This window comes from Miscanthus floridulus, chromosome 8, assembly GCF_019320115.1.
Source record: "Miscanthus floridulus cultivar M001 chromosome 8, ASM1932011v1, whole genome shotgun sequence".
NCBI lineage: Eukaryota > Viridiplantae > Streptophyta > Magnoliopsida > Poales > Poaceae > Miscanthus > Miscanthus floridulus.
In genome coordinates, this window is record NC_089587.1 from 48127147 (window position 1) to 48151521 (window position 24375).

The 24375-nt window shown below is 42.6% G+C and overlaps 1 protein-coding gene across 1 annotated transcript; it reads left to right on the plus strand.

The window, feature by feature from the left end:
• The first annotated feature begins 19622 nt into the window (after nt 1-19622).
• Nucleotides 19623-20033, plus strand: LOC136469007 (agamous-like MADS-box protein AGL61). The gene has a single exon (XM_066467368.1). The coding sequence runs from the start codon at nt 19623-19625 to the stop codon at nt 20031-20033; it is 411 nt and encodes a 136-aa protein (XP_066323465.1).
• The last annotated feature ends 4342 nt before the right edge of the window (nt 20034-24375 follow it).

Below are 24375 nucleotides of genomic sequence, written 5' to 3' on the forward strand. Positions count from 1 at the left end.
GTTACTAGCGCTAACTGTTACATGGAAACTAAAAAAGCTATTTGTTTGGTGGTGTGTGAGTGCTACCGGTTTTTCTTGTCCTTGTAGGAAGAGGATGGCTTCTTTTTGGTCAGTGCCAGAGTGGGTGTAGGAATGGTAATGCAATCAGTTACCGGAACTAATAACTGCTACATATATAGAAACTAAAAAAAAAAGCTGTTTGTTTGGTTGTGTGAGTGCTACCTGTTTTTGTTGTCCTTGGAGGAAGAGGATGGCTTCTTCTTGGCCAGTGTGGGGGCGAGGCCTGGGTGGGATTGGTTTTCAAGGTCGCACGCCACTACGAGAAGTAGGATGGCGGGGGTGGTTGGCATTGCGGACTTGCGGTTGGTTTGGAGGAGAACTTGGACGCGGGCGTGGCCGGTGTGGCGGAAGCACAGGAGAGGTAGTGGGACGGAGCACGCAAGTGCGACGACAGGGACTTTGGTGCTGATTTTTACGACTCCACAGGAGGATCCAACTAGGAGGGAAGGGATAGCGGAGCTGTAGTGGGCTGCATCCATACATCCTACAATCTGTTACCACCTAGCTCATCTAAACACAAAGCAACATAGGGTGTGTTTGGTTCAGCGTTCAATTCCTAGCCTAGCTAGCTTTCTAAGCCTGGCCAGACTTTAGTCAGCCTAGCACAAGCCATAGTCACTTGTTTGGTTGGAGTGGTTGCTCAAGCCTGGCTAAGTTTTGGTGTGTTTGATTGTCTCCTTTGGCTTGAATAGAATCACCCGTTGAAGCATTTTGTCGAACATGTGGTGAGCACCTTCCACCTTCGCCATGTGCACTGCAGTGCCGTTGCCGAGGTGATGTCCGCGTGCCCGCCCGCTCTCCCCCTGCTTGCTATCCGCGTCTGCGGCTTGGGTCGGGGCCGTGCTGCCGCGGTGGGTCTCCGGCGAGATCGTGGCGCACGCAGAGAGGGGAGAGGAGAATGGCGATGGAGGAGGTGCTCTTCCGGCGGGTAGGGGCAGGGGCGGGGAGGAGGTGCTCTTCTAGCGGGCTCCGACGAGGAGGTTCTTGTCCTCCAATGAGATCTGACCATGGCGCGCGTGGAAGGGGAGAGGAGAATGGCGGTGGCCGTGGCGCATGAGAAGGAGGACGGTGGTGGCCATGGCGTGCGGGACACACCCGCCCTCTACTTGCCGACCGGACGATGGAGGAGTCCGAGGAGCAGATGCGGGCCGCCGGAGGAGGAGCACGATCTGCACGCATGCCGGCGATGGAAGAGTTCGTGCCGAGTCGAGAGAAGCACCGAGAGGCCGATACTTCCTCCAAACTCTTCCCTCACACTCTATCTCTCTATTTCTAATACAAGACTAAATCCTATGGAGGACTAATCTTCTCTTGATAGATAGCTTTGATCCTGATGAGGATGATATGAATTAGGGTTTCAGGATAGCTTCAGGGAGGGGGGTAGGGGCTGCAATGGATCATGAGTTGCTATAATGTTTTCACGCCTCAAAAGTACGCATGTGTTCAAACAAAAATTCTCCTCCGGATTAGAAGAAACTGTTCTGACTTTCAAACTTACCCATATTACCTTCAACCATGGGGCTTCTTAGCCTTCACTTGGGTCGTGAGCAATTTAAATACAGAACGATCAAGTCAAGCACTATGTCTCAAGTTCTTTGTTCTACCATTGTTCTAGAGTTTTTATAAGTTTTCAAAATAAAACACAAAGATTCCATTGTATGACACTCTTAAGTCCTCAATATATGTGGTATTTGTGGATCCTCACCAAGACAATAAAGATGTTATGCCTTTTTCTCTTCCTACCCCTAAGGCTTATGTGGAGTTCATAGGTAGGAAGAAAGCTAGAGCATACTTGCAATGCATATATTGTAAACTCAAACAACGGATCCAAAGAGAGTTGAATTATACAATCAAATCAAGATGTGCATGTGTGTGGATATATGGTGGATATATATAGTGGCTAACCTAATTCTACTTTGCTCCTTGAAAACTTATCTCTCTTTTGAAACTTGGAAATATTTTTACAAGAGAACATGGGCTATCTTATTCATCTTTCTTTTTTTTTTCAGGTGGGCATCTGAGTACCCATTGTTTTAAATATCTCGGACACTTTTGTGTCTATTTTTTCTCAACTCTTTTCTTTCTTTCTTTTTTTGAATAACTTTTGCATAGCCCATGCCTCCTGCCTGCAACATAACTTTTGAGAGATAGCAACAAGAACTTAGAGCATTTATTTGGTGGATGGAAAACCTACGAACCATGTTTTGGGTTCACCTCCAGTGTAGGAGTAGAATATTTTTAGGTGGATATAGATGGAAGGCATGTTTTTGCGCCTACCCCAAGTGTAGGAGTAGTGCATATTTGGGTGATGTGTATGTGATCTTGATTTTAAGAGCATGACAAATCTCTCATAAGGGTCACAAAGCTTGACAAAACTCAATGCAAAAGCAAGCAACATATATGTGGATGTTTTCCTAGCCTAAATAACATGTATGGCTCTGGTGGGAATTCAAGCTTTGTCATACATGAATTCATCATGTAGCATTTCTGTGTTTTTCAAAAAGTAAATCTATAGAATTTTAGTGTCACTTGGAACAAGATAAACAATAGCTTAGACCTTCTCATATCGTATCCGTCAATTACCTAGACTTAGATCAAGCATATGCCACCCACGAGTTTCAAGTTCAGAGTAACTCCTTATATCGAAACAATTTTATCCAAAACTCAAGAGAATTCAAGGCTGAAAACTAGGTACTTGAAAAAAATTACAATAGAGCAACTATTCATCATTTCCATTTAAGAGATTATTCAGAGTCCTCTTTATATTATCCAGCCCTTAAAAACTAGACACACCTTTTTATTTTGTTTTCAATTTTACTAGATCTCATATTATTACTATAAATAACTAATGCAAAGATAAAGTTTTATTTTGTTTTTCATTCATCATTTTAACTAATTAAAATAAACTAAAATTAAAACAAAAAGGGGAAAGAATACTTACCTGTATACATGGGAGTACTTCTCCCCTAAGCTAGCTCTTTCGGTGAGGGTTCAGTGTTGTAAGTTCTTTGAACCAGACTTCTCCTTGTGAAGTTCATTGATCAAGTACCTCGGTTTGCTCTCAAGACGAGGATTCTTGTGATGACGCATCTAATGATGATGTCACCTTCTTATGCCAAACCCATCTTGGTGTTGAGTTTTGATTTTAGTTTGATAGGTTCAGAACCTTCACTTGTAGAAATTGGGGAATCGACTCTCTTTCCCCATACTTTGAAGTGTGTCCTACTCATAAGATAAGGTAGAGATCAAGCGCATGGGCTCTGTTGGTGGAAAAACATCAACAGAACCAAAACTTTACTCATTCTTCTCTAACCTTAGGCACATTGAACATGATGAAGTTGATGTTATGTGCTTTGTTCAAGTGTAACATGGGTGATAAGATTAGAAGATTGAGCATGAATGTAGCATTTAAGTACATTTGGCCAAAAGGGTTGAATTTCTTAACCCATGGAAGGATTGTCTATCTCTACATAATGTATCAAACTTTACAAGATGACTATCATCTTCTAGAGATAGAATATGCACTTTTCAGCTTATTTGGTTAAGACTATGAGACCAAGAAAGTGGTGTTAGGAACAAGCTTAAAGAACTAAACATGTTGAGTTAATCAGGTTGGATCAAGCAAGTTGTAACTCAAAACATGTTTGTTTCTTATTTATGTGCATACCAGAATCAAGGAAAAGCTCATTGAATAATGACTATTTATCTTAGGATGTTACCTTTGTCATTGGAGCGTAATGACACCATGTGACGAAGGGTAGATGATTCGTGATGGTCCTTCCCTTTTGCTTGAAGTTTTTCTTGTTCGGCTAGCCTCGTAGTTTGAATTGTTCATGAGCTTCTTGTTTCCTAGCATGCACCCTTTCTTTATCAACCTTTTGTCATGCCATCTTTTTGCTCTTTGATCTTTAACACTTTGTTGGACCTTCTGCTCCACTCATTATTTCATGCAGTTCTTCCATCCATGATGAATGAGCTGTGTCTTCTTTGCACAATGTTATTAGAGTTCGTCATGTGCCTTGGTTCATCTCCGATTTGAATTCATCTCGTGACTTACCCAAATTGGATTGAGAGTTTCTTGTAGGGGTTAGTCTAACAAAATATCCATCATCTACTAAAGTATACCATCGGCTCAAAAATCAACCTAGACACCACGTCTAATTCGATTTAGGAAGGCATTTTAACCTAAGCACCATGCTTAATTTAAAAACTTTTGGAAGTAAAATCAGCACACCTTTTTGTTCAAGAATCAAACCAGACACCTCATCTAATTAAATTTAGGAAAACAGTTTAAACTACCATGCCTAATTTAAAAGGTGTATGAAAAATACTTCAAAACCTAAGCATATACTATAGCAAACAAAGGTAGTGTAAATGCATTATAGAGATTTACTCAAATGGAGATGAAAGAGCATGATTGTTATTTAGCAAATTAAGCATGGCTTAAAGGTAGAGATAACCAAGATAATTTAGCAATATGGCAAGAGATATTTTTAGGGAAGTCCATCCCCTATACTTGAATTTTACAAATGCAAAATCAAGTTTAGATGGATGTGATTAAATGTTACATGATAATTGGTTGGACATACCTTTGTCATTATCCTTCATTCTTTTTGTTTCAAACCTAGAATGGTTAATGGTAAAAATACCCGAAGGAATATTTTCACAATTATATTGCTATGCTCATTTCACAAGGGCATTACAGCAAAAGATGAAAGCTCATGTTGTCTCCCGAAAGTGCTTGTTTTGGGACAAAATCTCGTCCTTGGAAAACCTTCAAATTGTGCTTTAAGTTGGTGGAGTGGTTTCCCCTCCAACACAACGAGATTTGCAATATTTATGATAAACATATGCGTCTACAACCACCCTTTCAAAATTTTTATGAATAGGAAGTATGAGGGGGTTGAAGATCTCGTGTGTGGTAGTAGAGAGACCAATTAATTCAGGAGATTTCATATGAGCATGGATTCGAGGGGGTGTTTATGAAGTAGCTTCCATGATAGTTGATGTATTATTCCTTTTCAAGCTCCAAGGTTGATTCTTCATGAATGTCCATAGGCGAAAACATTGTCTCCATCATTCTATGCCTATGACATTCATTGTCCAAGATTTCTCTTGGATTGGTGACTCTCGGGTTGATCGTGTCTAACGCCTCCTCCAAACTTGGATGAGTGATGTTTATTAATGAGATTGACTTAAGCTCATCATTTGGATCTAATATAGGTTTGGGTTCTATCCTTAAAGCTTCGGCCTCATCCAACCATTGTTTACTTGTAACGACACATGAATGCTCTAGTCGTCATTGCTCTTCTTGGTCATTCTTGTGATCTTCATGGATCCTATGCTTTGGATGTAATAGTGAATTTTTAGGATCATCATGAGACATAGGAGAAAGAGCATAAGAGGAATCATCAAGGTCAAGGATGGGTTTTGAGATGGGTTCAAAACTTATATCGGTTGTGGGGTTTTTTTTGAGATGTCCTCTAAAGGAATTTGATTTAAGACGCTTTCTAAGAGATCCCTTCTTGAGAGGATTATATTCACTCGAAGGTCTCTTATGTAGCAGAAAGTTTAAGCTTTTCTCAAAATCAGCATCAAAGAGGTCATTCTTAGTTTTAAAAGAGATTTCCAAAGTTTGAATTTCTTTTTTCCTTGGAGGATTTTGGGGTATTGATGGTTCAGGTTGATAGCTAAATCTTGGGATTGAAGTGGTTGCGATTTGGTTATCAAAACTTCCTCTTCTTGATCTTGAGATAATTCCTTTTCTTCCTCGGAGAGTTCAACATGAATGGAATGCGTCCAATAATTTTGTCAAGGATAGTCCTTATATTACTAGCAGACAAATGAAGGAAAGCTCCTCTAGAGGCCATATCAAGGAAATTCATAGAATCCTTGTTAAGACCCATGTAAAAATATTGAAGAAGTATAGGGTCTTGAATGGCAAGGTCAGGGCTAGTGGTGATGAGGTTATTAAAATGAGCCCATGACGCGCCAAGAGATTTTTCTTCTAGTTGTCTAAAATTTAGAACCTCTTTTCGAAGGCTGACTACTTTAGAGATGGGAAAGAAACATAAATAAAATTTAGAGCATAGCGCTTCCTAATCTCCTTGCATACTTACTATGGTTTGATTGTACCAATGTTTAGCTTGTTCCGTCAAAGAGAACGGAAACAACTTCCATCTTAAGGTTTCATCAGACACGCCAGCGATATGCAAGCATGCACAGGTCTGCTCAAACTCTCATAGGTGTGAGTATGGGTTTCCATCACCTTCTCCCGAGAAGGATTGTTCCCAAATCAATTTTATTAAACATGGGCACAACTCATAGCCAGGTTGTAACATCCTAAAATTTGCATTCTTTTAAAATTAGTAAATATGATTTATTTAAGCAAATGTGTGTGCATTAAAAGTCAGGGAAATAATAAATTTTGTGAAATTAAAATTTAAAAATAAGTTTAGAAACTTTTTGAAGCATACATGCTGCTGCATATCATTTTGTGAATGCTTGGAATTTGTTAAAGATTTCAAAAAGAATTGAAATTTGAATTTAAAAAGGGTTTTGGAAAATAGAAGAAATAGAAAAGAAAAGAACCCTTTTTCTTTCCCTTTCATGATTTCGGCCCGGCACCGCAGCTCAGCCTTCCCCTTTCCCCCGCTCGGCCCAGCAACGCAGCACCGCAACCGCAGCCTAGCCGCGCGCCTCAGTCGCTCGGCCCAGCAAGCCCCGCCGGCCCACTCGGGCGCCAACCATTGCCGCGCGCCTGCGCCCCGCGCCCAGCCGCTAACCGCCTGGCCCCACCTGTTGGCACCGCCCCCAACCTCCCGCTCGCCCTGCGCCAGTCAATTGCGAAGCCGCAACTGCCGCCCACGAACGGTGTCGTGGGAGCGCCCCCCCTCGTGCCTCGACCGCTTTAAATAGCAGCCAGACCCCCCGCGCGCACCCGGCTGCCCCCCTGCTCTCGTCTTCGCGCTTGCCAAGCACCGAGGAAGCCCGCAACCGTCGCAGTCGTGGTCACCGGGATCCGCCATCGCCGAGCTCGGAACCTCCGTGCGAACCACCGTCACCGAGCCGCCTCCGCTCCGATTTTCGCCGTGGTGAGCATCTCCGTACTCTCCCCTCTCCTCCCATGTTTTTCGTTTCTCGTTTCTTGGCTTCTCGAGCCCTGGCCGCGAGCTCCGCGAGCCGTGGTCGCTGGCCATGGCGGCCACCGCGCTAGCCGCCGTTCTCGGCCGCCGTAACAGCATGGCCGCGACCCCCTTCCTTCCCCGCGCTCACCGGTGCTCTTGGATCTCCGTTTGGTGAACCCTAGCCCCTAACCGCGCGTGACCGAGACCTTCACGCCGCCGGCAATGGTGCCTCACCGCCGGCGTCACTGTGGCCGGCCGGATTTCCCCTCTCTCCCTCCCCAGGTCTAATCCGAATCGCTCGTTTCTGATTCGACGGCTGTGATCAGCCGATACCCCTTCGCGTGGCTGTTTTTCAAAAGAGTCCCTGGACTTTTCTAAGTCCTAACCCGTAGTCCAAGGCGTATTTCCCCAAATGCGCAATCCCGTTTGGAAAGCGTAAACTCCACGGCTTAAGTCAAAATATGTTTTCAGTATTTACAGAAATGCCATTTGAACTGTTTCGCTTATAAAATTGTTGTTTTAGCTCCGAATTGATCCATTCAAATCGCGTTAGCTTCGTAATTTCATAAGCTACATGTTGGAGCTACTGTTAGTCAAGTTTGGAACTTTTTAATTTCATGATTAGATTTAATTAAATATGTGGCTATAGGAAAACCCGTTTAAATCATAACTTTCACATTTTAGCTCCGTTTTTTGTGAACTTCGCGTTGACGTGATCGTAGCGAGACGTAGATTAGTTTCACAAACATTTTATCTTGATTTCAATACTGTTGGTGTACTGTTCTAATGATAGGAATGTTTGCTTTGCATGAATGCTTTTGGAATGTTGTATGTTGCTGTGTTGGTCGCGTTCAGACGGTGAGGAAAACGTGGAGACCAAGAACTCTTCGACGACCAGCAGGACCAGCACGAGTTTGTGAACCAAGGCAAGTATAGCATGGGCCTTCCTTGATGTCCTATTTCACTTTAATCAATTACTCATTTGCATGTGTCTAATTTTGATACCCGTAAGGACAACCTAGTGATTGTTTATCCTGTTCCTTGTCTCCTATGGGTAGATTGCTAGTGCTCTAACTAAAATTGATATACATGTTGATGAATGATACTATGGAATAAAGTGAGTAACATGATTTATAACAACTGTTCCATAGGGCGAAAGTGCAAATGACCTTTGTTCATGTTGCTCCCGGCCCTCCATAAGGACTTATCTATTAGCAAAAGCTGGGACTGACAGTGCAACCGAGAGAGTCATATGGCTCTGACTTTAGCTCAGTAATATGATCTTTTCTAGCTAGTTAGAGGTTACCTTTTTGACGTAAATGGGGCTTGCCACGTTGGGTATAGGGCTGCCTCTGTTCCTATGAGTATAGCCGCGATGGATATGTGCCATAGGAAAGGGGGGGTTCCTATATCTGCCTGCCAAGGAAATCTAGCGGCCCTAACTTGTTAGGGAAACCTATGAAATGGCTTCATAGTGTACCCTGTCCGCTCACCTTGGTAGTGACATGGGAGTAATTAACCCGGGCATATGGGGATCACGACTCGCGGTGAATGTGCACCACCTCTGCAGAGGGTAACAAACTGTTATAACAGCCATGCTCACGGTTACGAGCGGCCCGAAAAACTCACAGAATAACTGGTTACTTGTTGATGATCATTTAAAGTTGTTCAATGATGATATATGGTACACTTGACCCCGATATATGTTCTTATGGGAATTAAATGGGAGCTTAAGCATAACTTGATAATACTTGAGAATAAAAGCTTGACCTATTAAAAATGCTAACTGCAGTAAACCAGAGTCTATCCTTTTTGAGCTTCATAACCCCATGTTAGCTTGCTAAGTACGGAATGTACTTACACTTGTTTATTTTCTTTACTTGGATAAAAATCCCGGATGGGTAACAGATGACAACGGGTATGAGGATTTCCCGAAGGATTATTAGGCTTGTGGTCAACCAGTTGACCTTCCCTGTGATGACGCCCACGAGAGTTTTATTATCTTTTTATTTTTCCGCTGTGATGTCTAAGACTAAGTTTTATTATAACTCTGATGTATGAGACACCATGATGATACTTTATGTAATTTGTCAGCTTGTGTGTGTGATTGATTCCTAGGCACACACGAGTTTTGTGCATTCAATTTTATCCTTAAAATTGGGTGTGACAAATTGGTATCAGAGCCGTGTTGACTGTAGGACGCAAGCCTAGTTAGAAAAAGATCGTTTTAGCATCTTTGCTCCTCTGGTTTCTTGCTTACTGTCTTATTCTTGTTATTTTATTAAAACATTTATGCTTTTCATACCTTAATCTATTATTTAAAATTGTTGATTCTAATTCTATCTCACTTTAAATCTATAGATGTCTCATAATCCGAAGACTGCTCGACTCAGCACCGCCGGCTATCGTGCCATGTTCACCCCACGTGCCCCACCGGTGGAGAGGGAGATTGTGATCATCTCCGACGACGAGGAGATGGCTACACCGACGCCTACACCTACTCCTACGCTAGTCGCCGTGCCCGTCTATCCTGTTGTAGCTACACCTGAGGAGTCGACGGCTACTTTCCCTACACCTGCACCATCCCCAGCTGCCCCCGTGGAGGACAAGGAGATTGGCTGGAAGTGCAAGTACTACTTCAAGCCAGCTCCAGAGATAGCCTACTACCACACTCTCCTCACCCACGTGCTGGACGACTACTTCCCCGACTTGCACGCCTCCATTAGTTACCACTGCGCCGAGTACCAGCACCCATTGGAGGCTACCTTCTGGAAGGTAGAGCTGGTGGTCACCGCTTGGAACGATATCAAGAATGGACATGAGGTGGAGACTATCCACTGTGCCCCTTCCAGGAGAGCCCATGCTTTGGATGGCATGGAGGATGCAGCACAGAATGCCTACATCCACTACCATGGTCGTCGCTTTGAGGCTATGAGGGAGGATCGCTTCAGGTTCCTTCCTCGAAATGATCATGAGGGTGTTTGGCAGATTTTGGCTCCACCAGAGAATGACCCAACTCTGGAGGCAATGGTGCAGCATGTCCACGCTATGCAGGGAGTGGATGATGAAGTCAAAGGAGAACCGCGTGCATCTTAGAGGGCGTAGAGACGTCTTCAGAAACAAGTGGATGAACTTCGAGCACAACTTGGACAGCCTTCCATCTACAAGAAGAAGTGCCATTCCTTCACCATGATTGACACTGCTCCATAGGTGTTAGGTGCCTTGATCTAGATTACCACGTTGTTAGTTCGTGTTCTTATTTAGTCTTGTTGGTCTTGTGAACTTGGTTGATTAGATGTTTAATTTGTGAACTTGGTTGATTTGGTATTTTGCTTGATTGCTGTAAGTTTGTGGGCATGTCCACAACTTCCTTAGATTGGAACTTTTAGTTAGAATGAAATCTTAATGCAGATGTTTCGCTTTATCTTATCTCTGCTGTGCTGATTTCTGGAGCAGCCTGTGTTCTTTATCTGGTATCTCGAAATCTGGGATGATATAAATTCTGAAATTTTTGTGGAGATAACTAGACCTCTGTATCTTTCAAGTGTCTCTGGAATCACGTCAATAGCTGTTCAGGTTTGGGAGATCTAGCTGTCACAAGTTGATGTTCCTGCGCTGTCTAGAACTCAGAACAGTTTTGGTTTAGCTCTACTTTTGACTATGTGTGAGTCCGAATCTGTAAAAGTGGTCTAAATGAAAGTTGTAGCTGATGTCCTAAGCTTTCTAATGAATCTTGGTGCACCTCTGTTGGATCTCTGAAACTCGAGTTATAACAGTTTTACTGAATTGCTGAGTATGAATCTTGTCCAGAAAATTCTCAGCATTGTTTCTTATCTTTTGTAAGCTCTCTATAATTGGAAAAATCTCTAAATTTTGCATATTTGTTGAAAAACAGATGGCTGCAAGAGGAGGAAGAGGCAGAGGCCATGGTCGTGGGCGTGATGCTCTTATAAATCCACCACCGCCACCGGTGACCATGGAACAGATATTGGGAATGCAAGCGCAGCTGATGCAAGCTATGATGCAGCGCTTGGACAATGAACCTGCAAGAGGGCCACCGCCTGTACAGGTTAGAGATAAGCGTGGAGAGTTTATGAAAGGTCATCCACTGGTGTTCACCCATGCCTCAGACCCTATGGAGGCCGATGATTGGTTGCGTGCTGTGGAGAAACAATTGAACATAGCACAATGCAACGATCTTGAGAAGGTGTTGTACGCTTCCGGGCAACTTCAAGGAGCTGCTCAGGATTGGTGGGAATCATTCCAGTTTGGACGTCCCAACAATGCTCCTGCCATCACTTGGCAGGAATTTAAGGACAGTTTCTGGTCGTACCATATTTCTGATGGACTAGTGGAACTAAAGCAGGAAGAATTCAGAGCTCTCAAGCAAGGATCAATGACTGTGGCGGAGTATCGGGACAAGTTCACACAACTATCACGCTATGCTCCTAATGATGTAGCGGATGACAAGGATAAGCAACGCCGTTTCCTCAAGGGACTCTATGATGGACTATAGCTCTAGCTGATGTCTAATACTTATCCTAACTTCCAGTCTTTGGTGAATCGTGCAATCATGATTGATGATAAGTGCAAGGAGATGGAAGCTAAGAAGAGAAGGCTCCAAGGGCAAGCTTCTGGAAGCAACACTCGCCCACGTGCTTATCCCCAGCAAGGTTTCCAGTAGAGGAATCAAGGACCAACTCACCAGGGAAACTGTGGTTAGTATCCCCAGCGGAACTAGTTCTAGCAATGCCCTCAGTATCAGCAACAGTTTGGAAATCAGCGTCCCCCACGATAGACCAGCAATCCTGCAACACGCCAGGGAGTGCCTAACAATGCTCCTGTGAAGAGTGGTGCACCCAACAATCCCAATGCCTGTTACCGATGTGGAGAAGTAGGTCACTATGCTCATCAGTGTCCTAAGAAGCAGAACCAACAAGCACCTCAGAACCAGGCCAACAATCAGAAGTTCAACGCCCAACCACCTCTCACAGCGAAGGTGAACTATGTGTCATCTGATGCAGCTCAGGAGACGCCTAAGGTCATGCTAGGTACGTTCTGCGTCAACTCTATTTCTGCTACCATACTTTTTGATTCTGGTGCTTCACATTCTTTTATCTCCCAAGCTTTTGTTAGAATGCATAGCATACCTTTATGTGCCATGAAAAATCCTATACTAGTGAATTCCCCAGGAGGTAGTATGCCCGCTTCTTATTTGAGCCCCTCAACTAGCATTTCCTTAAGGGGGGTAGACTTCAAGGTGAAGCCTATTGTGTTGAGAACAGCGGGAATTGATCTTATCCTAGGAATGGATTGGATGAAACAACACCAGGCAGTGATTCAGTGTCAGGAGAAATCTGTGGTTGTGACATCACTCAATGGGGATAGAATCTGTGTAGAAGTAGTAGTGCAAGCTCAGCCTACAGCCACAATGAATCAGTTAGATGGTGAAGTCAATGAACAAGATCGTGTCATGGAGGAGTTCCCGAATGTCTTCCCCGATGACTTGCCAGGTATGCCACCTGACCGAGACATTGAATTCATTATTGAATTATTACCTAGAACTGCACCAATAGCTAAACGTCCATATAGAATGGGGGGAGTTAATGAATTAGAAGAGCTTAAGAAACAACTAAAAGAGTTACAAGAAAAAGGTTTCATACGCCTCAGTTCTTCCCCGTGGGAGGCACCTGTGATCTTTGTGGATAAGAAGGATGGTAGTCAACGGATGTGTGTAGATTACCGCTCACTTAATGAGGTTACCATCAAGAATAAATACCCTTTGCCTAGGATTGATGATTTGTTTGAACAATTGAGAGGAGCCCATGTGTTCTCCAAGATTGATCTCCGATCTGGGTATCATCAGCTTAAGATTCGGAACTCGGACATACCCAAGACAACATTTACTACACGGTATGGATTATATGAGTACACCGTTATGTCTTTTGGATTGACCAATGCACCTGCATACTTCATGTATCTGATGAATAAGGTGTTCATGGAGTTTCTGGATAAATTTGTGGTAGTATTCATAGATGACATACTAATATTCTCCAAGACTGAAGAAGAACATGCGGAACACATAAGGTTGGTCTTGCAAAAGCTTAGAGAACATAAATTGTACGCTAAGCGGAGCAAGTGTGAGTTTTGGTTAAAGGAAGTCTCTTTTTTTGGGTCATGTTGTCTCCAATGGTGGAATAGCAGTGGACCTAGGCAAAGTGCAAGATGTACTGAATTGGAAACCACCAACTACTGTAAGTGAGATTTATAGCTTTTTGGGATTAGCTGGATATTACCGAAGGCTCATTGAAGGTTTTTCCAAGCTAGCCAAGCCTATGACAGCTTTGTTGGAAAAGAATGCTAAGTATGTATGGTCGGATAAATGCCAAGCAAACTTTGAAGAGCTAAAGAAGAGGTTGACTATAGCTCCAGTATTAACCTTGCCCGATTTAAACAAGAACTTCTCTATATATTGTGATGCATCCTGTTTGGGTCTTGGATGTGTGCTTATGCAAGAAGGAAGAGTGGTTGCATATGCATCTAGACAACTAAGGAAGCATGAGTTGAATTATCCTACTCATGACTTGGAATTGGCAGCTGTGGTTCATGCTTTGAAGATCTAGAGACATTATCTGATTGGACATAAGAGTGATATCTATACTGATCATAAGAGTTTGAAGTATATCTTCACCCAATCAGATCTGAATCTAAGACAATGTCATTGGTTGGAATTGATCAAAGACTATGATTTGGAAGTACATTATCACCCGGGAAAGGCAAACGTCGTAGCTGATGCACTTAGCAGAAAGAGCTATGCCAATGGACTTCAGATAACATCTATGTCAGCAGAGTTGTGTGCTGAAATGGAGTATCTCAACTTGAGCCTGGTCACTAATGCAATGGAATTGGTGATAGAGCCTACATTGGAGCAGGGGATACGCAAAGGTTAATTGGAGGATGAAAAACTTAAGGAGATAGCAGAGAATGTAGTGCTTGGAAAGGCACCCGGATTCAGAATGGATGAGAATGGTACTCTTTGGTTCAGGAAAAGGATATGTGTACCAGAAATGAAAGCTATCCATGATGCAATTCTGCAAGAGGCCCATGAGTCTGCTTATTCTATACATCCCGGAAGCACCAAGATGTACTTGGATCTCAAGGAGAAGTATTGGTGGTATGGTTTGAAGAGAGATGTGGCAGAATATGTGGCTTTGTGTGACACTTGTCAAAGAGTGAAAGCTGAGCATCAAAGACCTGCAGGGTTACTACAACCAATGAAGATTCCTGAATGGAAATGGGAAGAAGTTGGTATGGATTTTATTGTAGGATTACCCCGCACTCAAAGAGGTTATGATTCAATATGGGTAATAGTGGATCGACTCACCAAGGTTGCTCACTTTTTACCAGTCAAGATTACCTATAATGGTGCAAGATTAGCAGAGTTGTACATGGAAAGAATAGTGTGCTTACATGGTGTTCCCAAGAAAATTATGTCGGATAGAGGCACCCAATTTACATCGCAATTCTAGCATAAAGTGCATAGATCCTTGGGGACAAAGTTGAATTTTAGTTCTGCTTACCACCCGCAAACTGATGGACAGACTAAAAGGATCAACCAGATTTTGGAAGATATGTTGAGAGCCTGTGCACTTCAGTATGGTGATAGTTGGGATAAGAGTCTGCCTTACGCAGAGTTTTTGTACAACAACAGTTATCAGAAGAGCCTCAAGATGGCACCTTTCGAGGCGTTGTATGGACGTAAGTGTAGAACACCTTTGTTCTGGAATCAGACTGGAGAAACTCAAGTGTTTGGTCCCGATGTCCTTAGAGACGCGGAAGAACAAGTGTGAATGATTAGAGACAATTTGAGAGTAGCTCAGTCCCGATAGAAGAGTTACACTGATACCCGCAGAAGAGAGCTGACCTTCGAGATTAGTGATTATGTGTACTTGAAAGTGTCAGTAATGAGAAGTGTGAGAAGATTCAATATGAAGGGAAAATTAGCACCAAGATATATAGGACCTTTTAAGATCCTAGAGAGACGTGGAGAAGTAGCTTATCAGTTGGAACTGCCTGAGAGCTTGTCCGGTGTGCACGACGTGTTCCATGTTTCCCAGTTGAAAAAGTGTCTGAGGGTACCAGAAGAACAAATTCCTTTGGAAGAACTTGCTGTCAAGGAAGATCTTACTTATGAAGAGTATCCGAAAAAGATCTTAGAAACTGCCAAAAGAGTTACGAGAAGCCGAACAGTAAAGATGTGCAAGGTGCAGTGGAATCGTTATATAGAGGATGAGGCTACTTGAGAAAGAGAAGAGGATCTAAGAAAGACTTATCCCCAACTGTTTGAGTAAGCAATCACCCGAATCTCGAGGACGAGATTCATCTTAAGGGGGGTAGAATTGTAACATCCTAAAATTTGCATTCTTTTAAAATTAGTAAATATGATTTATTTAAGCAAATGTGTGTGCATTAAAAGTCAGGGAAATAATAAATTTTGTGAAATTAAAATTTAAAAATAAGTTTAGAAACTTTTTGATGCATACATGCTGCTGCATATCATTTTGTGAATGCTTGGAATTTGTTAAAGATTTCAAAAAGAATTGAAATTTGAATTTAAAAAGGGTTTTGGAAAATAGAAGAAATAGAAAAGAAAAGAATCCTTTTTCTTTCCCTTTCATGATTTTGGCCCGGCACCGCAGCCCAGCCTTCCCCTTTCCCCCGCTCGGCCCAGCACTGCAGCACCACAACCGCAGCCCAGCCGCGTGCCTTGGTCGTTCATCCTAGCAAGCCCCGCCGGCCCACTCGGGCGCCAAGCATTGCCACGCGCCTACGCCCCGCGCCTAGCCGCTGACCACCTGGCCCCACCTGTCGGCGCTGCCCCCAACCTCCCGCTCGCCCCGCGCCAGTCAATCGCGAAGCCGCAACTGCCGCCCACGAACGGCGTCATGGGAGCGCCCCCCTCGTGCCTCGGCCGCTTCAAATAGCAGCTAGACCCCCCGCTCTTGTCTTCACGCTTGCCAAGCACCGAGGAAGCCCGCAACCGCCGCAGCCGTGGTCACCGGGATCCGCCATCGCTGAGCTCGGAACCTCCGTGCGAACCACCATCACCGAGCCACCTCTACTCCGATTTTTGCCATGGTGAGCATCTCTGTACTCTCCCCTCTCCTCCCATGTTTTTTGTTTCTCGTTTCTTGTCTTCTCGAGCCCTGGCCGTGAGCTCCGCGAGCCGTGGTCGCTGGCCATGGCAGCCACCGTGCTAGCCGCCGTTCCCGGCCGCCGTAATGGCATGACCGCGACCCCCTTCCTCCCCCGCACTCACCGGTGCTCTCGGATCTCCGTTTGGTGAACCCTAGCCCCTAACCGCGTGCGACAGAGACCTTCACGCCGCCAGCAATGGCGCCTCACCGCCGGCGTCACTGTGGCCAGCCGGATTTCCCCTCTCTCCCTCCCCAGGTCTAATTCGAACCGCTCGTTTCTGATCCGACGGCCGTGATCAGCCGATACCCCTTCGTGTGGCTGTTTTTCAAAAGAGTCCCTGGACTTTTCTAAGTCCTAACCCACAGTCCAATGTTTAGCTCTTTCCGTCAAAGAGAACGGAAACAACTTCCATCTTAAGGTTTCATCAGACACGCCAGCGATATGCAAGCATGCACAGGTCTGCTCAAACTCTCGTAGGTGTGAGTATGGGTTTCCATCACCTTCTCCCGAGAAGGATTGTTCCCAAATCAATTTTATTAAACATGGGCACAACTCATAGCCAGGTGTTAGGATAGGCTCTGCAGATTTTAATGGCTCTAGACATGCGCTCGTAGGTGCAACATATTGATGGATAGGAGTGGAATCCATAGTGAAAAGGGAAAGAATAAAATAAAAGAAAAAAGAAAAAAGATACATGGTTAAGCTAGGTTCGTAGTTAACTCAACAACCATTTTCCAGGCAACGATGCCAGAAAGCTTGTTGGTATTTATTAACGCACACAGATAAATCCTCAAGCCCACGGATACTGCTGTAGCTTTCACCCGAAAGTATTCCAAATATCATATCCATAGGGAAACATGTGTTATTATCTACGTCTAACTTAACCCAGAGTAGCAACAAGACTTAAGATAATAGGAGTATAAAGGAGATCACTAAGGTCTTCTAGTTCTAACTTCGGTAAGCTATGTCTTCTATAGTTCAATTCTGAGGATATTACTAAGGGAAACAAAGGCAGAGTATGTTTCCTATAATAACTAGATCCTACTAGTCCTACAAACAGGAGGTGGACTACAAAGGATTCAACGAGGCTATAAGAGTAACCCTCGCGAGCTACCAACGATCCGAAATATAGGGTACATCTACGAGTAACCGATTCTAAGCACCACGCTTACACTACAAATACTACTTTAACCCAGGAATAACAAGGATTAAAGTACTCGAAAAGAGTCGCAAACCTGAAGAACAATATAAACATGTTACTTACTTGAATTAGAAGTTGATTACTAGAGAAATCTCAGAAGCAAGCTCATGAAGAACTTGATTCCGCTAGGGTACAAGCCGTAGAGAGAGCACCGACAGGCCGGTACTTCCTTCAAACTCTTCCCTCACACTCTCTATTTCTAATACAAGACTAGCTCCTATGGAGGACTAATCTTCTCTTAATAGCTGACTCTAATCCTGATGAGGAGGATATGAATTAGAGTTTCAGGATGGCCTCAGGGAAGGGGGTAGGGCCTGCTATATATAGGCGGAACCATCAATTCTGAGCCCTCAGATCAAACCGACTTAAAAGGATGGCGTAGATGCAATCTAGGAGGTGGTGGGAAACCGACATTCGAAGGAGAGCATGACAGGTAGGACCACTGGGTTGGCTGGCCCCACATGTCGTCTTGTGCTCTTCTTCTGTGGTTTGCCTTCTGGAGTCTTCTGAAATCTTCTTGAGTTGTTTTCGTTGTGGATAAACGTGATTTACTTTGATGAATAGGTCCACCTTGATAGTTTTCTGATTAAACCCTGCTGAAAACACAGATTCACCAAAACTCGTGGAATTTATTAGTTTAAACCCCTAGACCTATGTTTGGTGATGAAATTAAGTATATATGCAGGTTATGTTGATGGTTTATGATTGGTATTAACGACTGTCAATAGTGTTGTAACTGGGTTCTTGTCCCATTTTCTTCTTAATATAATGAAGCGCACGTTTTTTAGAAAAAAATTTCCGCTGTTTTCTATTATATGGTATGGCTAATGTAAATATATCACACTATTTAATAAGAAACATTTATGATATTTTCATTTTTATTGGTATATGTGTTTTGTGGACATCCTCAACACACAAATAGTTAGTGTTTGATGTGCTTCTAAAAACCTGGTGCGACAAGGAGGCACACGTTTGCCTAGGAGAAATTGACGACCATGGATGGAGGGAATGGCGAGAGGGCTAGGGATGTTTATAAAATTGAATGAAGGTAATAAAAAAACTGAAAAAATAACCTCACACATTTTAATATTCTAAGAAATGATTTGCCAAATTTTCAATAGGAATATGAACGTGTAGGATCCAACCATTAATATACACAATGTTTTAGGCCTTCCTCTTTCACCTTTTTAATCTTTCCCCCTTACCTTTTCAAGTGGTTCCATTTTTTGCGGCTCATGGCTCATTTTAGAACTCATCAAAAGGCATATTTGCTAGAGCACATAATTGAGTTTTAATCGGGCTCTTATCATGACCACAACAATCTTATGAATGTTTCATAGTAGGCAATTCATACTCCACATTTTGACATTCCACACTATCAGGCTAGCACATATCTAGCTAGCTGATCTCTTCGTACATCCAGTTAATTTTTTGTGCACCTACCATGATCCTCCCTTATTTCCACAAGAATCAGTTAAACAAATTAGCAACGCTAACATTTGGCTAAGTTTCTTATTCACATGTATACATTAAATGCTTTCTTTAACCAATTATATGTGAATGTAACACAAATAGTATGAAATGTGCAAAGGGACAATCCTTCTGGTTCTGTATTAGTTCATGTCTTAGCTTTCAGCAATTATCTTATGGATGGTTTATAATAGGCAAAACTTTGTGTCACATTCCAGCTATTGTACATCTGACAGGACTCTTGGTACGTATATTCATTCCATTCTTTGCACCACAACTAACATGGTTTCTCTGTTTACCTGGTGCCTTGAAAATACAGGATGACCTTGAAAATCTATGCATTAAAATTTTCCATCCAAGAAATATCTTCCAGGTAAATTAACATGGTGCCCAGCTAAAATGACCAAAAATACACCATGCATCGACACCAATCAAAACATTTCTTCCTACTAAAACTCTATATAAACCCCTTTGTACCATATTGCCTAACCTTATAATCTCCAACTGCATCTGTTCTAGCTAGAACATATTGATAGCCAAGAAACAACTTGCCAAATAGCTTGGAGATGGTGAAGGGTAAGTCGACCAAGGGTAGGCAAAGGTTTGAGATGAAGAGCATCGAAGGTGAGGAGGCATGTCAGGTATGCTTCGCCAAGCGCCGCCCAAGCTTATTCAAGAAGGCCAGTGAGCTTACCACCCTATGTGGTGCAGAGGTTGCTGTTGTCACCTTGTCCCCTGTTGGCAAGTGCTTCTCCTTTGGCCATCCCTCTACTTCGTCTGTTGCTGACCGCTTCCTTGCCGTGCACACTTTTGATGGCCTGACCAAGGGAAGTGGGAGCCATGGTAGTCAAGGATCGACAGGTACAAGCCATGAGATGAATCAGCAGGTTATGGAGTTGCAACAATTAATGGAGAGCGAGAAGAGGAGGAAGGATAGGGCAGTAGAGGCTATGGAGAGGGAGAGTGGGGGCTTGTAATGAAATTTTTGAATGCCAATGTTGGTGCATTAGGGATATGTAATACCCTAAAATTTGCCTCTTTTGAAAATAGAGCTAAAATGATTTAATTTGGAATTTTGTGCTCATGAAAATATAGGAAAATAAAATTTTTCATTAATTTAAAATTTATTATAGGGAGTAGCAACATGGATGTGCATACATGCTGATGCATCTGATTTATTTGGTGGAGTGGTTTTGATTTAAAACTTCAAAAATGATTTGAATTGCTTTTGGAAAGAAATTAAAAATGGCTTTGAAGTAAAAGAAAAGAAAGAAAAGAGAATTAGAAAATAAAAGAATTTAAAAAGTTGTAAAATTTATTTTTGAAAACTTATCAAAATTTCTCATTTATGTTTGAATTGAAAAGTGTATTTGGAACCCCATTTGAATTTGATTTGGGTCATATTTGAAATTTGGATTGAAAAAAAATAGAAAAGGAAAACTTTCTTTCCCTCTCCCCTCCTATTCGGCCCAAGGCCAGCTGCCCTGGCTGGCCATCTCTCCCTCAATGCCTTTTCCCGCGTGGGCTTCTGCCCTAGCATTGGCCCACCTCTCCCTTAACCCCACGCAGGCCTGCTTCTCCTTCCCTTGCCGCGACCCGTCTTCCCCTTCCTCCACTACACGACCCACTTCTTCGTGCTCGGCCCAGCATCGTGCCGCGTCTCTTTCCACTCTTTCCCACTGACTGGCCGGTCCCGCTTGTCAGCCATTTCACTTACCTCGCGCTCGTCGTCACTCTGGACTCCGTCGTCGTTAGGAGACCACTGCTGCCCCGTTTCCCGCACGATTGCCGTGCCGCCCACACCGTACCGCCCCCATAAATAGCAGCCGCATCCACCGCCTTCCCCGTCTACCCTAGAAGCAAGCCACAAGCCTTGCTCGAGCTCGAACAGCGTCGTCGCCCTAGCTCGCTGCAGCCACCATTGATTCACCACTCCTCCGCCTCCGTGACCACGTCACCAAGGTTCACTTGGAGGTAAGAAAGCTTCAGCTGCCTCGCATGCTCTCCCTCTCGCTTTCTATTTTTCTCTCCATCTCGCCGGAGTCTTGCCGTCAAGCCGGTCCGCCTAACTACGTGTGAGCTCGCCACCGTACCGTAGCAGGGCCCTCCGATCCCTCCAACGTGTTCGCCACGTCTCCCTCTTGCTTACCGTGCCTTTCCCGTGTCCAACGGTGGTCGGATTCGCCTAAACCGATAACGCCGGCGAGATGCTCTGTTTTCCAGCAATGGCGCCGCCGTCGTCTACAGCGCCGGCCACTGCTGTCCCCTCCCCAACCAATCACAGTCGTCCGATCTGAGATCAATGATCCAGATTAGAAGATACCCCTTCGCTGTGAATTTTACAAAAAGGCCCTTATAACTATTTAGATCTCAACCCGCGGTCCCAAGTGCAATCACAGATTACGTTTTGTTTTTTGGAAAGCGGAGTTTCTTCGGTTTAGATCCAAAATACGTTTTCACTTATTTACAGTTTTGCCACTGATTTTGTTTTAGCCATAAAATCTCCGTTTTAACTCCGATTTGATCCATTCAACTTGCGTTAGGTTCGTATTTACGTTGTCTACATGTTTATACTACTGTTAAGTATGATTTCAACTTTTAAAATTCAAGGTTAGATTTAATCTATTATTTTATTAAAGGAAATCTTGTTTAAATCACATCTTCTACGTTTTAGCCCCGAATTGACCCATTCAAGTTATGCTAGATTTATTACAATGAGATCTACACATTGGTAACAATGTTTATCATGTCACTATTTCTAGAATTTCATGGTTTAAACTCTAATTTAAATAATAATTATGCAACTAGATTTTATAAATAAGAAATGATTTGTTTTAATTTAGTTTTATGATTCAAATCTAAACTTGATTTAATTCAATTTATATTATTCATAAAATATCTTATATATATGATTTTATATAGTTAAAATAAATGAAGCCTATAGTTTTCTTTTCCACGTATAAAGCAAATCTTTCGGTAGTTGTATCTTTTCAACCGCAGCTCTGATTAGCGTGCCTCTCGCTTCTGTGTGTTCGCAGCGATGCGTAGAATCATGTTTCAAACTTTTTCACTTATTTTTCTATGATTGGTATACTATTCTAATTTAGATCTATTGTTTGCTTCGTGTATGATTATATGGATGCTTGTGTGGTGCTTTATGATTACGTTCAGTGATATACGTGGTGATCAAGAAGAAGATAAAGAAGAACGTTGAAGATTAAAGCTTACCGAAGGATCGGTGTTTAAGGAAAGCATAGCATGAGATCTTCCTTGTTGTCCTATACATCTTTAATCATTTAATTCATACTGCATATGTCTACCTCGACTACCACTAAGGATTTCCTAGTGCTTTGTACCTTGTGCCTTGATCCCTATGGGGTATTACATTGGATAGTATGATGCTAGTGCTCAACTATAACCATGATCTTGTAACTTGACTAATGGTATATGCAATAAACACTAAAAGATGCTTTTTAGCAACATGGAACAAGGGGGCTAGAGCATTGGGCTATTTTATGGTGCTCTAGATTCCTCTCCCTAAGAACTTATCTGTAAGTGATCATCCGTGACTTACAGTACAACTGTGAGGGCTACATGACTCTAGCTTTAGCTCAGTATGAGGACCTTTTCTAGCTTGTTAGAGGTTATCTTTATTGGTGTAAGAATGCCTCGATGAATCAGGTATAGTGTAGCCTCTATCCCCTTGAGTATAGGCTGCGTGTCATTGTACCATCGGGAAGGGGGCTGCATATCTGTTTGCCGAGTGAATCTAATGACCCTAACTTGTTAGACGAACCTTTGAAAGGCTTCATAGTGAACCCTACCGACCTTCCTTGATAGTGGGTCAAGAGGCTTGTGACCTCGGGCGAAAGGGTAAATCACGACTCACAGTGAAAGTGTACAACCTCTGCAGAGTGTAAAACTGGTATATCAGCCGTGCTCACGGTCACGAGCGGCCTTGGAATATTTATGGAATAGATGATGAACACTAATGATAAAGATGCTCATTAATGATTATTATTTATGCTATTCATTATTTATGTTTACTTGATCATGTGTTTATATAGGCTTATGATAAACTTGTTGCTACTCCAATGTTAAAATTGTGACCATTAAAAGCTAATCATAGTTAAACCAGTGTCAGCCTTTTGAGCCTCATGAATCCCATGTTATATTTGTTGAGTACGACATGTACTTACGCTTGCTTTACTTTTAAATTATTTGGATAAAAATCCCGGATGGGTACCGGATTGCTAGTGCTTGGAGGAATTAGGCTTGTGATCAACCAGTCAGTTGTCCCTATGGAATTAGAGTCTTCACCCGAAGATCAGAGTTATCTTTCCACTGTTTGCTATTTAAGGTTATATCCTTTATACTAAGTATGTTATATTTTGGGCATTGTATATTGATATTACCCTTATTTGTAGCTATATGTGAGATTTGACTTCCTGGGCTCACATATGGTGTGTATCTGATTTTGTTCTTAAAATCGGGTGCTATAAAGTAGTATTAGAGCAATACTGACTGTAGGACGGAAGCCTAGTTAGAAATTGGCCATCTTAAGGAGTTGAAATTGCTATAAAATCCTTGTTCTATAAATCTTGATATTTTCTTCTCTACTATATCTCTACCCTTGTTATTCATCTCTATTTTGCTGCTTATTTTAAAGTTTTTGTTCTCATCTTCACTCTTTTATTTGATATGCTTTTAGAACTGTTCCTCATCACCTTGTTGCGTAATCTGAAGATAAGTCTTAGGATTGTTACCCCTAGCATAATAAGGACGATAGTATCGCAAGTTGAGTCAATGATTGAATTGTGCATCTTTATTGCTTGTTGAATTATCATTATGCTTATGATTCTTTTGAATCTTTGTAATGATTGTAATGATCTTGTTGGGTGTTCTCGCAATTTCATTTAGTCTATAGGCCTAAGGTATAAGGATTAATAAAACAAATAGTTGGGATATGGTTTTCTTCTGTTCTCCCTATCCTGTCTTTTTGGAGCAGCCTATACTCTTTGGCTTATATCTCTATTCTTGGACAACCAAAAATCATGAGAAAATTCTAGACAACAGTAGACTCCAATATCTTTCTCTGAGCAGAAGAATCAGCTTGATAGCTATTTTGGTTGTGGAGATACGAAAATCACAAGGCGATGCATTTATGCTGTTTGGAACCTGGAACAGTTTCTCTTGTGCACTGTTTTCGACCAAGTTAACTGCAAAATTTGGAAAAGTGTTCTATAAGGAAGTTGTGGATAATTTTATAAGCTTTCCAACGGTATAAGATACAACTTCACTGGATTAACGGAATAAGAG